The sequence below is a fragment of the Thamnophis elegans genome, chromosome 2, assembly GCF_009769535.1.
Source record: "Thamnophis elegans isolate rThaEle1 chromosome 2, rThaEle1.pri, whole genome shotgun sequence".
NCBI lineage: Eukaryota > Metazoa > Chordata > Lepidosauria > Squamata > Colubridae > Thamnophis > Thamnophis elegans.
Genome location: NC_045542.1, coordinates 126,147,711 through 126,166,244, shown reverse-complemented (window position 1 = coordinate 126,166,244; position 18,534 = coordinate 126,147,711). Strand labels below are relative to the sequence as shown.

At 38.1% G+C, this 18,534-nt stretch overlaps 1 protein-coding gene across 1 annotated transcript in view; it reads right to left on the bottom strand.

Moving 5' to 3' along the window:
- SUMF1 (sulfatase modifying factor 1) overlaps positions 1–18,534 on the bottom strand; it is a 73,576-nt gene that overhangs the window by 43,266 nt on the left and 11,776 nt on the right. Inside the window, exons 2-3 of the mRNA XM_032211049.1 lie at positions 16,139–16,312; positions 10,260–10,334 (exon numbers count right to left, since the gene is read on the bottom strand). Coding sequence (XP_032066940.1) covers positions 10,260–10,334; positions 16,139–16,312 — 249 coding nt within the window. The remainder of the gene's footprint in view (positions 1–10,259; positions 10,335–16,138; positions 16,313–18,534) is intronic.

The following is an 18,534-nucleotide window of genomic DNA, read 5'->3' as shown; positions in this document are numbered from 1 at the left end:
TCAGACCCGAAACAATTGCCCAATCCTAACTATTAAAACAGGATACCATGATCAGTAGTACAAGCAATTTTTACTCTATGCTATAACCCTGAAATAACATGGAAGATTGCCAGGTTTTAAGTAGTGGAACACAAAATTTGACAAAGAATATTTAAGAGCAACTGAACTTGTTTGAGTAGGGAATGGTTTTCCCTCAACATGGCCCACTGGTCATTTTTCTATGTCAGTGACTGAACTGCATCTTCCTCAGACTTGCCAGAGCTGTATAACTTTATATTTGAGGTTAGTTGCAACTAATAAGAAGCCTTTTGACATGCCGATATTTTTTAATGGATCATTTCTGTTTATTTACATTTGGATGTTCTGGATACTTGAAAATTATCTCTTTCCTTTCTTCATTCTTTCTACTGGTTAATGACTGCAGTAAAGTCATTTGATTTTAATATCACGCCTACACTGAAAGGAAGGAAAAAAAAGTCATAGTTTGGTATTTTTCCAGACAAGCTTTTCACTTAGATAACTAAGATAGTGGAGACACAATGTAGATCTCTTGTTATTTATTGGTCAAACTGCACGTGCTTCTAGGAACAAGGACACTTTTGTTTTGGCAACTTTTACCTAGGTGATCTTCTGCAATGTTTACTTTCAGGAGCTATCATCAAAAAAAAATGGTATTAAAAATGTTTTAAGCTACTGGTGAAAAAGGCAGTACCTTGGTAGAAATAGCACAGAGAAAAGATAAATTCTTTGTTACTTGGTAAACAGGACTTGATTTTCCAATAACTGGACAGATTCAATACATACAAAGTTAATTATCACCTTTGAGCCTTAAAACACCATGATATTTAAGGTATAACTAGTCTGCTATTTTCAGTCCCAATTCTTCTTTTTTTTTTCCAATTATCTAAAGGAAATAAGACCACCATTCAATCTTGTTTATTTCATTGTGGGGGCCTTGCTTGCAAGGACAAATGTATTTTTGTCGTGCCAAGTCAGAAAGATATAGTCGTAAAAGCTGGCTGAAAGGAATGAGTGTTTACAAGATAGAATATCTTAGGTGTTCACTTTTATGCAGTTTTCCCCAGCTAGGCTTTCCAAAGCACATCCAAAATTACACTGAAATGACCTACTTCTCTTCAGCATTTTGCCGCCATGGCAACTGCATTGGCTTGCCGGTGAAAATCATCTGCTGCCTGTACAAGCCAGCCCACCTGCAAACAGTGCCAAAACAGGACAAAGCACTCACGGTTCAAGACAAAAAACAATGGCTGGACAGGTGACAAGCTCAGATTCTACATACAATAGAGGCATTTCCGGGTGATGTTTGACAGTAGTTCGCGACATGAATAAGTGTTTGTGTGTGTGTGTGTAGTGTAACAGATACAATGCCTCAAGTGGTGCCTCATGACTACAGTGAGAAAAGGGCAGTATGTAACTCAGATTTATTTTTTAAATAACTGCATAAAAACAAATGACCATATCTACAGAAATAGATCCGAAACATACTATCAGGGATAGTGCTAGCATGACTGATTTCCCACACTATGTAAGTGCGGGTTCATGCTTCCCAATCACACTCCCAAAACATGGGGTAGATATTGCAAACAATCAGAAAATAACTACAGGCCTATGATGGTGATTGCTATGAAAGTGAAATCTGCAGTTTAGACACATTCCTGAGACTGATGATACCAAACCAGACACCATTTTGAATGCATACATGAACCTTGTAGTCTTTCTTTCTTCCTTTCTTCCTTCCTTCCTTCCTTCCTTCCTTCCTTTTCTATAGCTGTCCCTCTCAACCAAGGACTCTAGAACATCTAATTCTAAAACTACAGGTGAAACTCAAAAAATTAGAATATCGTGCAAAAGTTCATTTATTTCAGTAATGCAACTTAAAAGGTGGAACTAATATATGAGATAGACTCATTACATGCAAAGCAAGATAGTTCAAGCAGTGATTTGTCATAATTGTGATGATTATGGCTTACAGCTCATGAAAACCCCAAATCCACAATCTCAGAAAATTAGAATATTGTGAAAAGATGCAATATTCTAGGCTCAAAGTGTCCCACTCTAATCAGCTAATTAAGCCATAACACCTGCAAAGGGTTCCAATCACAATCAGGGGAAAGACTGCTGACCTGACAGTTGTGCAGAAAACCATCATTGACACCCTCCATAAGGAGAGAAAGCCTCAAAAGGTAATTGCAAAAGAATTTGGATGTTCCCAAAGTGCTGTATCAAAGCACATTAATAGAAAGTTATGTGGAAGGGAAAAGTGTGGAAGAAAAAGGTGCACAAGCAGCAGGGATGACTGCAGCCTGGAAAAGATTGTCAGGAAAATAGCAGTAGACTTATATACCGCTTCATAGGGCTTTCAGCCCTCTCTAAGCGGTTTACAGAGAGTCAGCATATTGCCCCCAACAATCCGGGTCCTCATTTTACCCACCTCAGAAGGATGGAAGGCTGAGTCAACCCTGAGCCGGTGAGATTTGAACCGCTGAACTGCTGATCTAGCAGTAGCCTGCAGTGCTGCATTTAACCACTGCGCCACCTCGGCTCTTTTGAAAAGGCCATTCAAAAGTGTTGGGGACTTTCACAAGGAGTGACTGAGGTTGGAGTCAGTGTATCAAGAGCCACCACACACAGATGGATCCTGGACATGGGCTTCAAATGTCGTATTCCTCTTGTCAAGCCGCTCCTGAACAACAAACGTCAGAAGCATCTTACCTGGGCTAAAGAAAAACAGACCTGGTCTGTTACTCAGTGTTCCAAAGTCCTCTTTTCGAATGAGAGCAACTTTTACATCTCATTTGGAAACAAAGGACCCAGAGTATGGAGGAAGAATGGAGAGGCACACACGGCAAGATGCTTGAAGTCCAGTGTGAAGTTTCCAGAGTCTGTGTTGATTTGAAGAGCCATGTCATCTGCTGGTGTTGGTCCACTGTGCTTCATTAAGTCCAGCATCAACGCAGCCTTCTACCAGGAGATTTTGGAGCACTTCAGACTTCCTTCCTCAGACGAGCTTTATGGAGATGCTGACTTCATTTTCCAGCAGGACTTGGCACCTACCCACACTGCCAAAAGCACCAAAACCTGGTTCAATGACCGTGGGATTACTGTGCTTGATTGGCCAGCAAACTCGCCTGACCTGAACCCCACAGAGAATCTATGGGCATTGCGAAGAGAAAGATGAGAGTCATGAGATCGAACAATGCAGAAGAGCTGAAGGCCGCTATTGAAGCATCCTGGTCTTCCATAACACCGCAGCAGTGCCACAGGCTGATAGCTTCCATGTCACGCCGCATTGAGGCAGTAATTGCTGCAAAAGGGGCCCAAACCAAGTACTGGGTACATATGCATGCTTATACTTTTCAGAGGTCCGATATTGTTCTATATACAATCCTTGTTTTATTGATTGCATGTAATATTCTAATTTTCTGAGATGGTGGATTTGGGGTTTTCATGAGCTGTAACCCGTAATCATCACAATTATGACAAATCATGGCTTGAACTATCTTGCTTTGCATGTAAGGTGTCTATCTCATATATTAGTTTCACCTTTTAAGTTGCATTATTGAAATAAATGATGCAAAATAAATTTTGCACGATATTCTAATTTTTTGAGTTTCACCTGTATACAATAGTTAAAACAATTAGAAACAATAAAACAATAAAAATATCCAGAAAATGAAAGGCAATAGTATACAGTCTAGAATGGTGTTATAACAAGAATTCTTTAACAAAAGAGTTGTCTCACACTAACTTTGCTATGATCATAAATTCTCATTATAGGTAATCCTTGAGTTACAAATGTAATGGAGTCTGCCCATTCCATTCGCTAATCAAATGCGAGGCTTGTTAGGTGCACATGAGATATTTCAGGGTGAGGAAGGCCATGGGGGCCCTAGAGTTGGAACAGGCAACCTACTTAAGACCACCCAAGGCCTCCCTGACCCACTGAAATACTTCATGCTCCCCACAATTGCTTCCCCCACCCACCCAACCTGCCATGCTGGGTCACTTAATGTGCAAAGACCTAGCAAACTGTCTCCTCTCCAATCTCTCAGTCGCATGCATCCCTCTGCAGCTTCATTTTGGTATGCGGAGACCTGGCCTGGCACTTAGCTCCATTTAGGCCTGTGCAGACCTGGCCCGGCACTGTGCAGGCCTAAACAGAGCGTCAGAGGCCCTCCAAAGTTCAGTTTTGGCCGGCAAAGTGCAAGACGAATGTTGCAGAGCCTCTGCGGCTGTTCATAAGGGCAAACAACTGCTGTGGTGCTGCAAGATTCGTAGTTTCGGAACTTGTTCGCGAACACTAGGGGGCGCTGATCGTGTTACTCTGAATGTTCACTAAGGGAACACTTGTAACCCAGGGAATACCTGTATTCTTAGAATCCGATGCTAAACAAAATTAATTTTGCTTGATATTTGGGCTTGGCCATTTTGTGCTTGGACTAAGCTCCTAATGTGTAAATCAATCTTTCAAGCTTTATCCTTAATAAACCCTTAGATGATGTCAAAAGCTATGTCTATAATGCTTGAATATGATGTAGAAGAAATCAATGTCCTGGCTTATTGGCTTTTATACTGTATATACTGTAGCTTGAAGGGGGCAGGTCAAGGACAACATATAGCCAGGGCTTTTAATTTTAAAAACCATTAATACCATTTTGATTTCACTTTTTAAAGCTCTTTTTAAAACAAAGAAAAGAAACAAATGTTATCTCTTCATATTTACTTTTATATTGTATAGCCTGTATACTTACAAGAGGAACCACATTTGGCTAAACTAAAATTCTAAATTAAAGAGAAAAATAGTCCCTGCCTTGCTAGGCTGCTGGCCAAAATAATCAGAATAGTATCATTTTTCCATGCCTACTGGATGATGTTCTGCATGCCAAAATGTCCTAAGAATACATATTGAAAAAACAAGGCAAAATAAAAGTCCTTTAAAAATTACTCTAACCAAATAGGGGAAATCTTTCCAAGGAAGCAGCAGAGCTCAACAATTTGGGCTGGATGCCAGTCCCAACCTGCCTCTGATACAAACACCAGGGAGAGGAATTCCCAGTTCAGGCAAGGATCATAATACCCCTAGTAGCTGTTCTGAGGGTTGACATTTGACTCACAGTAGTAAAGCAAAACACAGTCTCTCTCTCTCTCTCTCTCTCTCTCTCTCTCTCTCTCTCTCTCTCTCTCTCTCTCTCTCTCTCTCTCTCTCACACACACACACACACACACACACACACACACACAAAAAAAAAACCCCTGTTTTTCCTGGATAATATTATACAGAAGGCAGGTTATCATTCTCCAAACATTCACAGCAAGGGTTTTACATGCATGGTTTAATTATCCTGTCTTTATGCTTTCAGGCATGTCAATAACTCCTATTCCATTTTAGATCTTTTCCTCTCCTAAGAACAAGTGTCATAATTTCTTTGAAGGGATACAGTAGCAGAATGCAAAGCAAATCCTTGTGACAAAGGCACAAATTTCTCCTCTGCTTAGCAGAAAGAGATCAACCTAAAGTGGACTTGCTTTTCTACTTTAATTCTGGATCAGTGGTGGGATTCACTATCCTTCACTACTGATTTGCAAATGGGAGCGTGCTTGCCTTCTGTGCATGCACAGAAGGTCACGCGTTACATTGGGGTGGGTGAGCGGAGCCTCTAGCCGCTGCCGCTACCAGTTCGCCTGAACCGGTAAGAACCAGCTGAATACCACCTCTGATCTGGATAAGCAAGCATTACTCATGAAGGAATAGGTCTGCAACCTGGGTGTTCTTCCAGACTCACAGTTCTTACCTGGAGGCTGTGGCTAGAGGGCCTTTTATGCTGCACCAATTGCAAATGTACCTGGTGCAGAAGAACCTAATTACTGTAATTCAAACCTTCATTATCACCCAGTTGGGCTAATGCGATGCACTTTACATGGGGCTCCCCTCAGAAACTACGCAGGGATTACAACTAGTTAAGAATGCAGTGACTCGCTGATTTTAGTTCCGGCAGTATGTAAGTCAGTTCTGTGGCTTCTGCATTTGATTATTTCTTTCAGAGTACAATTTAAGGTTTTGGCATTAATATATATAAGCAAGCAGCCATGGCGATTACCCTGAAGAAACAATGTAGAGATGTGCAAAATAGTTCCCCAGAAAACTGGGGAAATGTTAGGAAGAGACTCAGACTGGTTCCTCCCTGTGCAATAAAAGTTTAGTTTGAAAATGACCGTCGTCTAGGCATGAAAAGGGATCACAGAATTTCTGGGCAGAGAGCCAAGGTTGCCAAGACAATTTCATTTAGGATCACTGGCTGTGAGCCAAAAGCAGAAATCTGCCCACCAATTCAGACCGTATAAAAACCAGACCTCTTAAGGGGCTACGGTTGCATCAGTTCCATCTGGAGAGACAGCAAGTGTTTCATCTCCCATCTGCCTTTCCTGTATCCATCATACTCCCTTCTGTGTCCGTGCTTTATTCTGTCTCCAGATCTGGTTGTTCTGATTCCTCCTTACGATTGCCTGATCAACCTGGTGTACAGAATTCATCTGCTTGTCCAAATAAGTTGAATATTAAATAGCCGTACAGAGCTCTATTTAATTTTGTTAACTAATCAATGTTATTTCTGCCTAGAAATTTTTTATATTTCTACATCCTAAAAGACCCTGTGTTTGAATGTTTGTTCTCTTATCAGTTCCCTTTGCCAACAGGATTGTGCATCATTTCTGTTCCAGCATCCACAAGCCACAGGCTTGGATTAACACCATCCATGACCCTGTAGATTTGTACAGTGAGAATAAGTGTGGCACACGGTTCCCAAACATAGTAAGAGAAAGAGAAATGTGATTGTTACTAAGCAGGATAGCATGTGTGAATGTCTAAATAAATGGCCTAAAGAGGAGTGCGGGGGCAACGACACACAGTCAGATTGCAAGATTCTGCTGCAATAGGTTTTCTTGCTAAAGTAGAGTTCAGGGGTCGGCCACCTTAAACACTCGAAAAGCCACAAAGGTCCTAACCGGAAGCTCCTCACTCAATTCTGGAGTTGCCCAGAAGTCTGGTTCCCCCACCATAGAGTCTCCTCCTAGTGTGGCATCTTTATTCCTCTGCCGCTCAGAAGTCTGGTTCCACCACCATAGAGTCTCCTCCTAACGTGGCATTCTTTTTCCTCTGCCACTCAGAAGTCTGGTTCCCCCACCATAGAGTCTCCTCCTAGTGTGGCATCCTTTTTCCTCTGCCGCTCAGAAGTCTGGTTCCCCCACCATAGAGTCTCCTCCTAGCGTGGCATCCTTTTTCCTCCACCTGTCCTAACCAAAAACCCTATCAATTGTGGTGCCAACCAGCAACAGGGAGCTGCAGCAGAGGAATGAAAGAACTACATGCAGCTCCAGAACTGCGGGTTGCCAACCCCTGGTATAGTTCTAGTCTTCTTGTGTAATCTGTTTCCTGATCTGGTTAGCCTCAAGGGGTTAATGTCAATCTTGCTGGATGGTTGAAATAGGGTAAGAGTAAGTAGAAAGAAATTTAACACTGTTTTTCAGGTTTCTGAGCACAGATTCCCAGAAATTCAAACACAAAGAATACAATACATACGTGGAAAGAATCGATCAGTTCCAAAGTAAATTACAATTTTCTTCAACCACAGAACTGAATTTAAAATAAACCAATATGTATTGCTCTACATGGACAAGTTGTATAACTTCACATAATATCATCAGCATTTTCTCAGAGAGACAAAAATATGTTTTGTCACATATACCATGTCATAGCCAAACACCACTTCAATGGCTAAACTGCAGCTGAAGAATGTTTTCAAGTTTTCTTCCTTCTAGTTTTATTCAAAAATTATATTTCTTCAACAAAGCATACAGGCTACAGGATGTAATTATTCTAAAAAGCCCCATATGGTGCTTTAATGTGTGTTATTTTTACTCCCATACATAACATTTTCGTTTTGGTGCATAAAGGGAACTTGTTAAGATGAAATACTCAAGTGAAATTTAAACTAATTATCTGCCACAACATTAAATCACCTGGAACTTTCCAACAGACTGCCAAAATGTAATTGAAAACACACAAGTAGTTTCCAACATATGTTGGAAGGTTAATATGTTTCTGCCCTGCTGAACATACTTCACAGATAAAAAGTCAAATCCCCCTCATATTAAGTTTCCCTTCCGATTGAGTTTTAGGGACTAGCTCTTGATTTTTTAAAATAATTCAGGAGGTTATCCAGTGATGCTGACAAATATAAAAGATGCATAGCATATTTATTCAGCTATGCTCTTAACAGGAGGCATCCCTGATACATACTGTTTCGGTTTTTAAAGACCACACATCTACAAAAAACCTGACTTTTGAATCCTACTGCTTTCAGATTCATTTTTGTTATGTATAATACATATGTACATACACATACACATACACACTTGTAATGATCATCGATGAAAGGGTCATTTTATTTTTTAGAATAAAATATATATATTTGTAGATACAGATTTCATTTTTCAAGCGTGTTTGTAGGGTTTTTTTTACTTTCCATAAATATATCTCTATCTCAATCTATACAGATAGTTCACAATTTACAACAGTTCATTTAATGACCATTCAAAATTGCGACGGCACTGAAAAAAGCGATTTATTACTATTTTTTATATTTACAAGCATTGCAGTATCACCATTATCATATGATCAAATTTTAGATATTTGGCAACTGACTCATATTTATGATGGGTTGCAGTGTTCCAGGGTCATGTGATCACCTTTTGTGACTTCCTGACAAGTAAAGTCAGGGGAAGCCAGATTCACTTAACAATTGTGTTACTAACTTAAGAACTGCAGTGTTTTGTTTAAGAAATGTGGCAAGAAAGGTTCTGTTGCTAAGTCAGTCATTTGTTAATTCACTTAACAAATGACTCACTTAGCAACAATTTTTTTTTGGCTCCATTGTGGTTTTAAGTCAAGATATATCTATGAACTTCGGTGACAAAGTGGTTAGAGTGCTGTACTGCAGGCCACTTCTGCTGACTATCGGGCTGTCTGCAATTTGGCAGTTCAAATTCCACCAAGCTGAGGGTTGACTTAGCCTTCCATCCTTCCGAGGTAGGTAAAATGAGGACGCAGATTGTTGGGGGCAACATGCTGATTCTGTAAAACCACTTAGAGAGAGCTGTAAAGCGCTATAAAGCGGTATAGACATCCAAGTGCTATTGCTATTGCTGTACAGATGTATCTACATCTACATCCATGTATGTATTTGTATGTATGTGTGTGTGTGTGTGTATGTATGTATGTATGTGTGTGTATGTATATATATATATATATATATATATATATATATATATATATATGTTTTTTTATTTGTGCTGATAAATATATATATACACACACACGCACACACACACAGTATATATATATAAAGAAGTATTTAATACACTATGAAAACAACTGTTTTAACACCTCTTTATCTCCCCCCCTCCCTCCCTCTCTGTACTGTACAAAAGTTTTACACAATCAAAAAATTAAATGAAATAAAATAAAATCCAAATGTATGCTTCTGTTTGCATATGTATGTATGTATGCATACATACAGCACATACATACATACATTGTTCTGAGCAAGTTACGTATTAGCATAAAGTTTCACCCAATCTTGCAATGTCTTTTCAAATGTGGGTTCTCTGAAAGCTTTTTTGAGAGTTTTTTTCCAAGCCATTTGTCAGCTGATTAGCACCATAATTTGGGAAGCAATTGTTACAATTAAACACAGCAGGTTTAAGGCTGGATAAGGAGAAAAAGGGAGGAATCAAAATGAATGTATAGAATAGACTCTGTCCTCAAAGCAGACCTTGTTCTAACTGCACATATTTGGATTTAAACTAGCACTGCTTCTGTGGGCACACATACCTATGACCTCTGAACATTCAGTCTGTAAGACTGTCAAACAAAGATGACAACACTTGCTGTTTATAAGGAAGAGTACAGCTTTGCAGTGATTGCAGATGACATGGGCCATCACAACATGCCAAAAAAGGACAGAAAGTCACCCTGTTTACTTCTACGGTTTTACATTAGTATCTTAGAACTCACAATTTCACAATACTAACACTGTCCTCAAAATTAGTCAAAAGCTTACTACTGCACACAGCATAGTTATGGCTTTTTAAAACCAAATATATTATTGTGGTTACAATAGTTTGTTTCCAACTCTGAATCACTATAATAGGTACAAAACATATTAATAAATACAACTTACAGCTTGCTGAATTCCATTCTTTACTTTTTTACTCAACATGCCTTCAAATACAAAGGAATCACCAAATCTTTCTGCCTGAGGAAGGAAGGGAGGGAGGAAGGAAAAATCAAATCAGATAATTAAGTAGCAATTATCTTCACAATAGCAATTTACTGTTACTCTAAAAGAAAACAACACACATTATTTCCCAACTCAATACCCTTCAAATAATAAACTTTCTTCCACTTCCAACCTTGAAAACCAATGGTTATAATTTTACAACAGATTCCCTTGGGATAAGAATATTACATTATTCACAGACATTGCTCTTTAATGAGCTAAAATATAAACTCCTAAAACAGAAACAGAAAGTGGCTGTTAGAAGGTCTATAAACATTTCTAGTAACTGGATAAAATTCTAAGAACAAAAACCTATAAAATATATGCATTTTACTTATCTATTAACAGATTTATTATTTAATCATTCATGCTGGCATAACTTGGGAAGTGAGGCTGAATGGGAAACAGTATGTTTCAATCAGCTTTTCACTAAAATGGGATTTGAAAACCTACTGATGTGTATATATTTCTATCATGTCAACTCCATATTTGCTTCTCGCTTTTTTATCACTTAATTTTGAACTCCAATGCCTACATTATTTCTTGCAATCATCTCTGTAAGTAATTCTGCTTATTATTAGGTTACCAAAACTAATAGTATCCATCCCTTTGTCCTAGAAAAGTAGGCTGCTGAGATTATATCAGTTTTAGGGAGGAAGGCAGTGTACAGAACATAAAACATTTTTTTTGTTCTGTTGGAATTCTACTCAAAATTTCCACCAAGATAAATATCAAAGGAGGTTGAAGTGAAAAAGTATATTAACCACATTTTGAAATGACAAAGCAGTCAAATGTATGCAAAAACAGCTTAATTGCTATTACTTTTAATTACTTGTGATATGTTTCTGTGTATCTGTGTGTGTTATTGCATTATTGGTGATGGTGGAAGGGAAGATTACTAGCAATGGCAATAGCTCTTGGGCTTACATACTGCTCCATAGTGCTTTCTGGGCAGTTTACAGAGTCAGCATATTGCCCCCAATAATCTGGGTCCTCATTTTATCAACCTTGAAAGGATGGATGGGTGAGTCAACCTTGAGCCTCATCAGGATCAAACTCCAAGCTGTAGACAGAATTTGCCTGCAATTCCGCATTCTATCCACCCCACCACCAGTGCTAATCACCTCTTTCTTACTCAAACTCCCTTTTCTCTTCAACTTCCTTTTAAAAGTAACCTCAGAATTGTTTTTAGAAGTGGCGACATAAACTGTGATTTTTCAAATTTAGATATACAAAATGTGTCCTGTTTTTTCAAGTTGTCATATATTTATTGTGAACTAATAAAAATTATAGATAATTTCAGGAGTTGGTTTTTTCCCACTGGTAAAAACAAAAAAAGTTTGACCTGCAAGTCAGCAACTGACTCTTAAATCTGTTCTATCTATATACTGCAACAGAAGAAGATGCAGGGAACTGAGAGATAATAAGCACATACATTTGAAATAAACATACCCAATGTCTTTCACATTGCTAGAAAGCAGTAGTATTTTAAGATTGCTATAAAAGTTCATCCACTTCTCTGGAACTGCCTACTTTTTGTCTGGCAATACTATTTTGAAATGTCTATCTCTGTGGCAACATAGAAAGATATTCAATGTACCAAAATTAGGAATTCTGAATTAACCGCAATTATACTATTTCAAAGATAACTGCACATAATCCTTGCAGGTTTACTGAGATCTTTTCTGTTCTGAAAAGTACATAGCAGTGTATTTCTCAGCTGAATGCATTATAAACATGCTAAGCCTAAGCAAAACAGTGCTTATGATGGGATGCACAAACCAAGACATTCCTGAGCTGAAACTTAAAAAAATTTACCCAGGAGTTTCTCCAATATAAAATACAGCGGCACATGTTAGCGTAACTAAATTTCATTAGCTATAATTGTATCAGGCGCTGATTACTATTGATCACCAAAACCAAGCCCACTTTTTAAAAATATTTACAAAAGCTTCATAAAAATTAAGTACACTTTAGAAACCCCTTTTTACTTCAGTATACTCTCCAAATAATTTAACAGCACTCAGCATAATTCTAAGTTCTAAAAAAAAAACCATTTGGGACAATCTTTGTTATTAAATATTGTAGGCAGGTGAATCAATATTGTAACTATTTATGGCCGATACATATTTTAAATGTCAACATTTCCCATGATTTTGCCTTCCAGGGGTGTATAAATTTAGTTCCCATTCCAGCACGCTGGTTTGGGATGTCAGACAAAGTATCCCATCATATTTCAACATCATCACTGAAATAATGTAAAATAGGGTTTGGCATTTGCTTCAGGATTCTGCCTCCTGAGAATCTTCATTCTCTGCTGATTCCTCCTGACTGTTGAAAATACTGCGGGACAGCATTTGGTAACATCTTAAGAGACAGATTGGAAGAGTGATTTGTCACAGATTAGCAAAGCTGAATGCCATATTGCTGAACTATAAAAATGCTGCAATTACAAATTTGCATTTATCTAACTCATTCTAGAACTTGATCCCTAATTAATTTTGACTTTAAGAGGTCACATTATATAGAATAGAATAACAGAGTTGGAAGGGACTTTGCAGGTCTTCTACTCCATCCCCCTGCTCAGGCAGGAAATCCTATATCATTTCAGACAAATGGATATCCAATCTCTTCTGAAAAACTTCCAGTGTTGGAGCGTTCACAACTTCTGGAGGCAAGTTGTTCCACTGATCAATTCTTCTAACTGACAGGAAATTGTTTCTTAGTTCTAGGTTGCTTCTCTCCTTGATTAGTTTCCATTCATTGTTTCTTGTCCTGCCTTCAAGTGCTTTGGAGATATGCATGCTGATCTTTATTTTCATATCCTTTCCTAGGCTCTTTAGTTTTGTTCTCTAGTTTTTCTTCTTCATTAATGTTTTAATAAACAATAAGGGTCTGGATTTTTTTTACTGCTAGATGGAAACTGTGAGGAAATGAATGGGCTAAAACAAGCCCAGTTTAAATCACACGAAATCAGAACTGTTAACTGTTAGCAGACATCAAGGCAACTTAATAACATTGGTTCCCCGAAGGAGTTAGTTTGTGACTGGGGTTCTCCTGAATTCTCAGCTCCTACTTCAACAGCAGATGGAAACTTGGCTTTTCCTTAGCACCAAAGGATGTACTGATCTATTGGGACCAATATGTTCTGGTGATAGTAATCCTGTTGTACTATGTGTGGAGTGGATTCAAAATGCAGCAACTAAACTAGTGATGGGACGGTTCCACCACAAAACTGCGGACGACAAAATCGCGGTCGACGAAAGCGCGCATTTGACGTCATCACAGCGCGACGAAAACATCGCGCTGTGATGGAAAAATGTAAAAATAAAGCGAAAACCTTACCCTAACCCCCCAAAACCTAACCCTAAATGTAACCCTAAACCTAACCCTTAACCTAAGCCTAAATCTAACCCTAAACCTAACCCTTAACCTAACGCTAAACCTAACGCTAACCTTTAACGTAAAATTTAACGTAACCCTAACGCTCTAAACCTAACCCTAACCCTTAACCTAACCCTAACCCTAAACCTAACCCTTACCTTTATGTGAATCGGGTTGCTTTAATTTTAATTTTATTTCAATTTTTAATTTTTTTCATCACGTTGTGATGACGTCAAATGCGCGCTTTCGTCGATCGCGCTTTTGTGGACCGTGGTTTTGACAAGTCACGGATGGGACAACCTCAACAAGGTAGGATAACTCTTAAAAGTGCTACATTGGTTTCCTGTAGGTTCCTAGACTTAATTAAATGTATTGGTTATTATCATTAAGGTTCTGTATGGCTGAGCTTTGGGATCCATAGTATGCAACACACTGCCAAAATTGAACCTCTACTACTGATGGCAACTAACTTGGCGATCAAGAGAGCTTTTGTAGTTCCCCATAAACCGGCAGTGAGCCTTCTCAGTGCTGGTCACCATTTTATGGAATACCCTTCTTCCAGAAATATAGATAGTCCTGATTCAGCTAAAATTTTGTAAGCAAGCTGAATAGCTTTATTCTAGTGTGTGTCCGACCCTCAGAAGATATTAGTTTCACTTTAATGATATCTATAGTAATTATTATTGGATTTTAGTAATATTGTTTTTTACTTTGGTTTTTGCACATGATTTGTTGTTCCCAACCTACCGTTCACTACAAATAGGGGGTCTACAAATATTATAAAAGAAAGTATAAATATTTTGTTTTATTGTTTTTAAAATTTTAAATCACTTTGTAATATGTCTATAAAACTCTTATAACTGGGCAAATTAAAGTAGCCCTAATGTCACAGTGGTTAGAATACCATACTGCAGGCTAACTCTGCTCACACCCAGGAGTTCAATCATGACTGGCCAAGGTTGGTTCAGCCATTCTTCCAAAGTTGGTAAAATGAGGACCCAGATTACTGAGGGCAATATGCTGACATTGTAAACCATTCGAGGGTGGGATAAAGCGCTATGAAGTATACAGAAGTCTAAGTGCTATTGCTATTGCTAAAGATCCACTAAATAGAAAGCTTACTAAAAAAGGCATGCTTACAAGTGCTTTTTTAATAGCTCTTTCAGTCTTCTGATGGAAGACTTATGGGTTGCATCACCCACTGACATCTCCAATTACACCTAAAGACATCATAGTTAATGAGAGCACTCTCTATAGATCAGGAGTCATCCAGAGGAATATGCACTGGAGAAGGCAGATTATTAAGCAACAACCTTGCAGTGCTGACTGAATGAGAAAAAAAGGAACATCCTGACCGACACTAGTAAAACCTTTCCATATGCTACTTTTCTGGCAAAGTTATGTAGTCCTTACTAAGACTATAAGACATGTCACTGACTATTGGCCCTGGATAAAGGAGGAGAATTGAGGGATAAATGGACCAAAACATATGTTTGGATCACACAGAAAATTTGCTGAAATCTTCTATCATCTTGGATTGACACTGTATCCTGAATCTGAACCAAATTGTCATCTATCATATACATTATGAGCAGTTTTCCAGGCTATGATTTCTCTTATAGTTCTATAATGGTAGTTTTAGAATAGGAATGTAAACTGTTGAAGGTGGGTATCCTTTACCTGTTACTGTCTTATAACAAGCAATAGTGGTGCATGAACTTGTACCTCCTGCTTTACAGGTTGGTCCACTTTTCAATAAGCTCCTCTAAGATGCTGCTACCAATAATCAATTAAGGCTCCCTTTATTGTCCTCTCTTTTGTTGGGTGAGGTAAAAGTATTTTTCTTCTGTGCAGATTTTAAATTTTCTCTCCAGAAACACAGTGTTCAACCCTAACAGGTCAACTTTCAGGAAATCATGTGGGTGTCTCTATGTGATTTATTCCCTTTCCTTTGTGTGGTTTATTCCCTTTCCTTTGTACACCAAAACAGTTCATCTTTAGGAGGTGCAGACTCCAAATGAAGAGCTTCTGGGACCTGTTTGTGGCAGGCTCCTTTCTTATTCTACAATTACAGTAATTGTTATAAGAGATAAATATCCAGGGAATTGGTTTTAGCATTCTGAAAAGACCAAATCCCTCTAATGTATTGACAATACCAAGTAAATTACTGGCACTGCTAGGTTTTACTGGTATGTCCAAGGCTACCCAAGACTTTTTCCAATTATATACCATTTGGGAATTTTTGTGGAGGAATTATCTTCTTTTTTCCCCAGGCCAACCAGATACATGAGAAGACAGATATTCATCTGATATAGCAAAAGTTTATCTTCAATTCTCAAGCTCCATTTGGACACAAACAAGACTGCTTTGCAAAAACACTAACTTCTTTCCCTTACCTCTGTAACATAGCCAGTAGCATTCACAAACTTCTCAAACTCTGCATTGCTGACTTCATAGCGATCCATGAAGAAATGATCAATGTGGACTCTCCTTCCAGGCCCTTCTCCATCTTGTTTTATAATGGGCTCGTCAGTTCCCATTGTAAACACTCCAGCTGGAATAGGGACCATCTGCAAATTGAAGGAGACTCTTTCAGACATGCTTAGGTCTTCAAAGATCTTCTCTGTCTTTTCTTATAGGATGTAGAAATAACTATTGATCAATATTCTCAAAGTTTAGAATACCATCAGCGAACAAATGGGTGGCACGTAAATTTAATTAATAAATAAGAAAGATATTGTGTGAAACATACGCAGTGAACTGCAGTAACAAAACATAAACATGGCAACCCATGTCCAGAAAACCTGTGTGATTAGGCAGATAAAACAGAGGTACAAAAAAGTAGGAAATGGAGAAGGCGGTCCAAATAACTGGGCAAGAATTTCAGCTGTGAGATCTTCAATTCAAAGGATAGATCAAAATGGTGACTGCACTTTGTATATAATGGCTAGTGATAAATATCATAAGTGTCAAACATTTTTAAATCAAACACTCAGCTCTGAAAACACAACAAAATGTAACTTTTTTCACAATGTAGTTTTCTGAAGTTGAAAAGACAGAACTTATCTGATCATGGGAAATAATTTCTGGTTATAGGAAACAACAGAGTTAGAGGAAAAGGGGAAAAGAAACAACTTTGTTTCACTTCACACATTCAGCAGTCATGCAAATAGCGACACCAACTCAGCACCACAAGTTGCTACTAATTTGTACATTATTCACAAATTGGTCTTGGCAATATTCAAACTCCTATACCTTTCCATGAATTGCTTGGGGTTCCATGTCTTTTTGGCACCTGTGTTTGTAAACAAAATCTTCGGTTTAATGGAACAGTAAGCAAGAAGAGAGAAAAATTAATGACGTTGTTTATATCCCTCTCTGGAGAACCATTTCAACAGAATACCTCAGTGGATACAACTAATTTGCTCCTATCCCTGAATTATTAAGTCAGACTACTAAAACTTCTATAAATCTGCAAGAAAGATATTAATATAAATCTAACTTGTGGGCTAAATAATAAGATTAAAAAACATTGGGCCATATTCAGTTGTAGTTTGTTTCTTTAAAAAATTCCATCTTCTTGTAAAAAATAAATATTTGGTTAACTATACCACTTGAATCACTCTCTCTTCCTTACTATAACATGTTAAAAGAAATTAATTTTAATAGGTGGGAGTATCATAATGTTCTAAGGAAATAAAAAAATCAGATGAGTTCTAGAAACATTGAGGCAATTTTTATCAAACATGTCATACAATATAAGGAGAAAAAAAATTCACTTCAGCTCTAGCCATTATTCTCATGCAGTTAATGTAATGCAATTGTCTTGTTTTGATTAGGTTTCTGGCAGACATTTTAACAATATGATACTGCTGCACTGGCCATCTCTAAATGTAACTATACCGACTGCAATATGCTAGAATTGCAAAACATTTAGGGCACAAGAAAAAAGCGCAAGTATGATTTATGAAAAATTGCTTGCCATGAAAGCACAGGAAAAACAAGCATTAAACAAAAAAAAAGACATTCGTATGAAATATAACTAAGTTACATAAGCAGGACTAAATTTCTAAGCAAATGTTACCATGTAAATTTGTTTTAAATGAAGATATTATTGATAAGACAGGGACTCCCAACTTTGGAGGTCAATGATCAATAGATCAATGTGGAATTCTCACAAAAGGGTTACTTGGCTCCCTCTACTCATTATATCAAGAAAATGATAACACAGATGAGCTCAAAGCAACAGGATAGGATGGTGTTCCTTTTGAGATCAACAATGCACTAGACCCAACTGAAGGCTTTCCAAGACATCTTGGAAGACATTTGGTTGACAGGGGAGATGCTGGATGGCTTCCATGATACCCTCATTGTGGCTCTCAGTAAAAAAAAAAAAAAAAGGCGGGGAGCAAATCAGATTACAGAAACTACAGAGGTATCTCATTGCTGTCCATTATAGGCAAATCTTCGCCCACATTCTCCTGAACAGGCTTCTCACTGTCTCAGAAAGGAACTCTTGGAGACGCAGTGTGACTTTTGGCCAGAATGGAATACAGCAGATATAGTTATTTGCCATAAGGCAAGTCCAGGCAAAGGACATGGAACAGAATAAGCTTCATTGAACTGACAAAGGCATTTGACACTATAAACAGAGAGGCTCTCTAGATCATCCTGAGATGTTATGAATGCCTAGGGAAATTCATGGAGTTGAATCAACTACTCCACAATGGAATGACAGGACCGGTTCTTTATGACAGTGATTCATCACCTGAATTTGAGCCAAGGTGGCGCA